Source organism: Cicer arietinum, chromosome 6 (assembly GCF_000331145.2).
Source record: "Cicer arietinum cultivar CDC Frontier isolate Library 1 chromosome 6, Cicar.CDCFrontier_v2.0, whole genome shotgun sequence".
Classification (NCBI taxonomy): Eukaryota; Viridiplantae; Streptophyta; class Magnoliopsida; order Fabales; family Fabaceae; genus Cicer; species Cicer arietinum.
The window spans coordinates 60,102,850-60,109,907 of NC_021165.2; the positions used below are offsets into that span (position 1 = coordinate 60,102,850).

At 27.2% G+C, this 7,058-nt stretch overlaps 1 protein-coding gene across 1 annotated transcript; it reads left to right on the forward strand.

Annotated features, from left to right (window-relative positions):
• Positions 1–299: 299 nt before the first annotated feature.
• LOC101496950 (uncharacterized) lies at positions 300–1,288 on the forward strand. The gene has a single exon (XM_004515022.4). The coding sequence runs from the start codon at positions 490–492 to the stop codon at positions 1,066–1,068; it is 579 nt and encodes a 192-aa protein (XP_004515079.1). The 5' UTR covers positions 300–489; the 3' UTR covers positions 1,069–1,288.
• Positions 1,289–7,058: the final 5,770 nt, after the last annotated feature.

The following is a 7,058-nucleotide window of genomic DNA, read 5'->3' on the forward strand; positions in this document are numbered from 1 at the left end:
TTATTTTTCATCTTTTTACATGAGAACCGCTCATTAAAGTTTAATATAACAAACTAACACTAAAATCCCACTTGGTTAAATGAAATGACAACACACAATATGTGCAAATATCCCTTTTCTTGAATTAGAGTGACTACATCTAATTTTTTTTCCAAATGATTAAAATCACTAAGTAACCATAGGAAGAAAAAAAAGGATGAATTAATTAATTTTTTAAAATTCTTGACTATATGCATGGACTACGACATTCATTTGGTGTAATGATTTGGTCCCTTATTTTGGAATCAAGTAACCAAAGTTTTAGGCTACATCCAACATCTGATTTTGATTTTTGCCCACCAATTCCCCAAAATATATAGTTTTAAAAACTCACTAAATCACATTTATATTTTGTCCACACAAATTACAAGGAAAGAGAATCACAAATTTTCTTGTGTCCATCATCATTGAATTTGATTTTTCAACAAAAAAACCAACCTTTTGTTAATCATGGGCTACCCAAAACCAAAATCCATGACCAATAGAAGCCTCAAAATCTGCTTATTTGTTTCTTTCATTTTCTTAATCATTGTTGCCACCGTGATTATATCATTATCTCTAACAATCTTTAAACCCAAGAACCCAGATGTTAGTCTCTACCCAATTGGACTTAAGGATCTTCAATTTTTCCAACCCAATGTCACTATTGTACCTTTAGGCTTAATTATTACAATTGTGAATCCAAATTATGGAGGCTTCAAGACAAAAAACACAACCGGTTTTCTTAATTATCACAAAACTCTTGTAGCAAATGTTCCTATAAAAACAGAGTTCCTTCCAGCGCGTAGTACCACTAATGTGACCGCTATTGCGGGTCTTATGACCCAAAATTTGATATCCGACGCTGATTTTTTGTCGGATATCGAAGATGGGTCTTTCAATTTGACGGCAAATGCAACACTTCATGGGAAAGTTCATATGATTAAGGTTTTCAAATTGAAGGCTACGGTTTATCTCTCTTGTGATATGTTTTTTAACATAACTTCCTTTGACACTCATTCTAGCTGCATAACTAAAATCAAGGTGTGATTGTTGGTTTTCAATTGGGGGATTTTATTCACTTGTGTAATTGCTATTGTAATTTTAATTCATATATATTATTTTGTTTAAGGATAAAATGAATAAATAGAAGGGGAAATTTCATATGCACTTGTAATAATTGAAGAATATGTATGTATGTATGTTATTTTTAAGAGTTATTTCATTTGTATCTCTTTCATATGGAGAAATGATATTAGTATTCAATTAATTCTTTATGTAAAGTTAGTTCATCTTTAATCTTTTAATATGACAGAAAAGGGATATTTAATCTTGGATAGAGGAGCTTCAATTTAAGAGTTTAGGAACCAATTTCACACACAATATGTGCAAAGAAGAGGGGTGGTGTAAGTTTCAACTAGCAGTTCAATTTATCAAATATTTCCATTATCTTTACCATGCGAAGTTTACTTTGATATTGTAGTATGGGTTAAATTGTTCATACCTTTCTAAAAATGTTAGTTTAAAAGAATTCTCTAAGGTTTTGACGTTCGAATTAATTTAATAATTAATTATAAAAATTGGATGAGTAAAAATAAGTACTATTTGTTTTTTGTGAAATAAAAACTATGATCAATGGGATTGACTTGCTCTGGTAAATGTGAGAGGGACTTTTGTAGGTTAATAATGGATTCAACGTTTAAATTTATATTCCATTGAATTGTAATTATATTTTATTAATTGTCTTATAATTATTAAATAGATAAAAGTATTTTCTTAAAGTGATTTATGCAATGTAATTAAATTTTAAATTTTATTAATAGTTAATAATATATATATATATATATATATATTATAAATTATAGTAATGGTTAATCATAAAAGAATTTTAAGTCGATAGCTCTAGTAAAAAGTTGATGTAGTAATCGATGTGAAATGCTGTATTTCAAGTCTCACGTTTCAGATAGGCATAACACAATATAAAGGTAATAAATTGCAAACAAAAGATACTAAATATTGTGATTTAGTAATATTGAGTATTGACTTAGTCTCTATGTGCTTTGTAGTGTGATTAAAAGTTACAAAAAAGCCAGTAGGGGCTCAAGCCCATGGAGCACACTCAACATAGCTCTGCCCATGCAAGGTATGCTTTTTTATATACTATATTGTAGATATTATATAGTCAAATCTTTTATAAATATCATTACATATGTTTTAAGATATATGACATGTCGATTTATTAAATATATTAGATATAATTAGATTTATAGTTGATAATCTCTCAACAGAATCTTGGGACGCATATAAATAGAAACGAATAACAAATACTCTTTGATTTGTATTTCTTTTTTAATCTAGACTCCTTATAAAATATATACTTTTTAAATAAGGAAAATAATATATATATATATATATATATATATATATATATATATATATATAAGATAAATTAGAGTTATTATTATTGTGAGACATCGAACAATTACTCAAATTTAAACTCATATAAATTAATCAATTACTATACGACTAATTGCAACATTTGCTTACCGATTTGACTCACTTGCCTTTCACGCTACTTTTGGGTTGTTTTCAACTAAAATGAAATATTTTATACACTTACAAGAACTCTTAACTACTTCAACTTTTTCAGTTATGTGATTTCACTTGCCACTGCTATCAAAATTTTAATATTAAGTAATTATTAAATCAATTTAAAATAATTAATTGAAAACAAAAATATCCGACTATAGGAGTTTAATAAGTCAGTTTGATTTGGGGTTTTTTAAGAGAAAAATTAATCAAATAAATGAAATATTTTCTATAGATACATTTTAGTGAATTAATTGTTAAATTAATTTTTTGAGTTTGAAAATGAAATATCATTCACCATGAATTTAACTTACTAACCGAATTACTTACACTAATTTAATGTAGTTGGTTTTGGTTTTATTGATTTTTTTTAATATTTTTTTACAAAATTCGAATAGATCCAAAATTACTGAAAAATGTGTTGGCTTGGTTTGATTTGCGAGTAACCAATTTAGCGTGATATAAAATAAATAATAGAATCAATATAAGTTGAGTTTGTTTTGTTTGGTCCCAAACATAAAAATGGGCATCACACATTTAAATTTGCTCCTCCAAATATTAAATGTCATTATAGCTACCGTTTGAGTTGAATTTACGGAACATATTAAAATCATATCAATTTAATCTTATGTAAAATAAAAATATGATGCAAGTTTCTTTTTGTGAAATATATCATATATGCAATTTAGTGTCAAAACAAATTAAAGTTAGATTAACACAGCTTCTTTTATAAAAATTATTTAAAAATAATAAAATAATTTTGATTAATTTTTTATCGATTAAAAAAAAGTAATTTTAGTATTTAATAACTTAAATATTTGTTATTAAAAAAATTTACATGATAAAAGTTATTTAAATATATATATATATATGTATATATCTCAAAAATAAGTTTTATGAATAGCTTCTTAAAATAATTTTTTTTATTTTTTATTTTTTTGGAAATTTTACTATTCAAAAAATTGTAAAAAATAGATGAAATATTTAAAATAATATTTTAAGATAAATTATTTAAACTAACTTTTATATTTTTTATTTTTTAAAAAAAGTTATAACAAAAATAATACTATAAAATCAGTTTAAAAAACCGTAAAATGTATAATTTTTTAAAAGAAATTGAATTGAAAACATACATGATAAAATAGTTACACATAGGCATGACATGGAAGCAGAGTGGAGTCAGATTTTGCCTCCTCCAATAGAGTGAATTTTGCTTCATCCACCCTACCCTGTACCCAACTAAATAGAGAAAACATTTATCTATCCTCGTTTCATATCAGGTATAAAATTTAGATATCATTCTCATTTATATATATAAAATTATAAATTTAAAAATTATATATATTATAATTAATATAATAAAATAATTATTATTAGACAATAATAAAATTAAAAAATATTTTCTATAGAGATAATATAATAATTTTTAATATTTAAAAATATTAAGTATATTCAATACGTATATGTATATGAAATTTAAAAATTGCAATAATATTACTTGCGGGGTGAGTTCGGGTGCATAGTGAATATCACCACTCCAAACTCGTCTCCACTCTCAAATTTTAATTTCGTGAAAAATTAGTATTTGCACCCAATTAAAGTGGATTTTCTCCATCCAAATCAAACGAGTTCAACTGAGTATCCACGGGTGCTGATTATATTGTCATTCCTAGTGACACATCATTTTTCTGTTTTATGTGAAAAGTAATCCATACCATAATATTATTGGAATATTATTGAGATCAAAGTTGTTATTAACGGGAAAAAAAAATGTATCATCGAGTGTGGGGCGGGTTGGCTTTTTAACCAAAATAAAAAAGTTGTTTTATTTTTGTGACTTTAATTTGTTTATTTTATTTTTAATTTTTTTTCGAACACAACCAAACTCAAAAACTTAAAGTGGCCCAATGATATATCCAATCCAATTTAAAATCTCAACCAAAATTAAAAGCTAATAAGGAGGTGAGATGTATAGAAAACTGAATCATGACTTTAATTTGTGTGTTAATACATACGAAGATGATAACATATAATCTTATGTACAAAATCACTACGCGAAAAAACGGATTTTACGGTGCTTTTTTTAAGCCATTTACAGTGTTTTTTCAAAAAAATAAGCGCTGTGGAAACGAGCGCTGTAAATGATACAATAGCGCTTTTAAAAAAGCGCTATAAAACATGTAAATACAACGCGCGCTTGTTAAGCACATTTTACAGCGCTTCTTCACAAAAAGCGCTGTAATATGCACCCCATTATATGAGTTATGGGTGTGCATTTTACAGCGCTTTCTTAAAAAAGCGCTCTAAAATGCACACCCATAACTCATATACGGGTGGGCATTTTACAGCGCTTTTCTTGTACATTTTACAGCGCTTTCTCACGAAAGCGCTGTAAAAGGTGCACCATTAAAGCGCTTTAGAACAACATTTTACAGCGCTTATTAAAAAAAGCGCTGTAAAATGTGTGTTTTTTTTTTTTAAACGCTGTAAATTAATTATTTGAAATGAAAAGCGCTTTTTAGCTTTTTATGGCATTTTTTTAAAAAAGCGCTGTCTTTTATCTTTGTATCCAAAATTATTTTTGATCCAAAATCACTTCACAATCAGTAGAACAGAACATATTATAGACAATCAGTAGAACAGAACATATTATAGACAATCAGTAGAACAGAACATATTATAGACAATCAGTAGAACAGAACATATTATAGACAATCAGTAGAACAGAACATATTATAGACAATCAGTAGAACAGAACATATTATAGACAATCAGTAGAACAGAACATATTATAGACAATCAGTAGAACAGAACATATTATAGACAATCAGTAGAACAGAACATATTATAGACAATCAGTTCACACAATCAGTAGAACAGAAATCAGAACTCTGTAACTTTATTAACATATATGTAACTCTGTAATTTACAACCTAAGTAACTACATTCAGATACATATATACAACCTAATTTACAACCTAATTACCTACATTCAGATACGTATATATATATAACCTAATTTACAACCTAAACTACATTCAGATCCATTATATAATAACTAACAGATCCATTATATGCATATATTGTGTCCTATGATCATTTACATATAATAACTAACAGAATATACATTATATGCACTAGCTACCATATAATATTCAGATCCCTTGCCCAGCACAAGCTATTTCCCAGAAAATCAAATAATTTTCATGTCAAGCACGTACTGACACCATTCTTCCTTTAATTCCATCAGATCTTCCTCAGAATATGATGGACTGGAATTGGCAAAGTACTGCAATATAAAAATTGAACATATTATATTAAGTTAGTATCAAATATATAGATAATTTATATATGAAAATCATATAATGCAAATACCGTACCGTTTCTGGGATAATAGTTTTATTCTTCTCAACAATCTCCTTCATGAATCTCAATATGTAGTACCCACAGTCGATGTTATTTGTTTGACGAGGGCACTTTATTGAGATCCATGTAATGTTATTAGACTTCTGCTTCGACACTTTAGCACCTCTTTGAGCTCGATAAACTTTTAAGGCACTATCGAATGAATAAATGTGATTATTAGAGCATGAATATTTATATATATATATATATATATAAATATTCATGCTCTAATAATCACATTTATTCATTCGATAGTGCCTTAAAAGTTTATCGAGCTCAAAGAGGTGCTAAAGTGTCGAAGCAGAAGTCTAATAACATTACATGGATCTCAATAAAGTGCCCTCGTCAAACAAATAACATCGACTGTGGGTACTACATATTGAGATTCATGAAGGAGATTGTTGAGAAGAATAAAACTATTATCCCAGAAACGGTACGGTATTTGCATTATATGATTTTCATATATAAATTATCTATATATTTGATACTAACTTAATATAATATGTTCAATTTTTATATTGCAGTACTTTGCCAATTCCAGTCCATCATATTCTGAGGAAGATCTGATGGAATTAAAGGAAGAATGGTGTCAGTACGTGCTTGACATGAAAATTATTTGATTTTCTGGGAAATAGCTTGCTGCTGGGCAAGGGATCTGAATATTATATGGTAGCTAGTGCATATAATGTATATTCTGTTAGTTATTATATGTAAATGATCATAGGACACAATATATGAACATGCATATGGATCTGAATGTAGTTTAGGTTGTAAATTAGGTTATATATATATACGTATCTGAATGTAGGTAATTAGGTTGTAAATTAGGTTGTATATATGTATCTGAATGTAGTTACTTAGGTTGTAAATTACAGAGTTACATATATGTTAAAAAAGTTACAGAGTTCTGATTTATGTTCTACTGATTGTGTGAACTGCTTATGGTATTTGAATATGTTTTGTTGTTGTGTGCACTGATTGTGAAGTGATTTTGGATCAAAAATAATTTTGGGCACAAAGATAAAAGACAACGCTTTTTAAAAAAA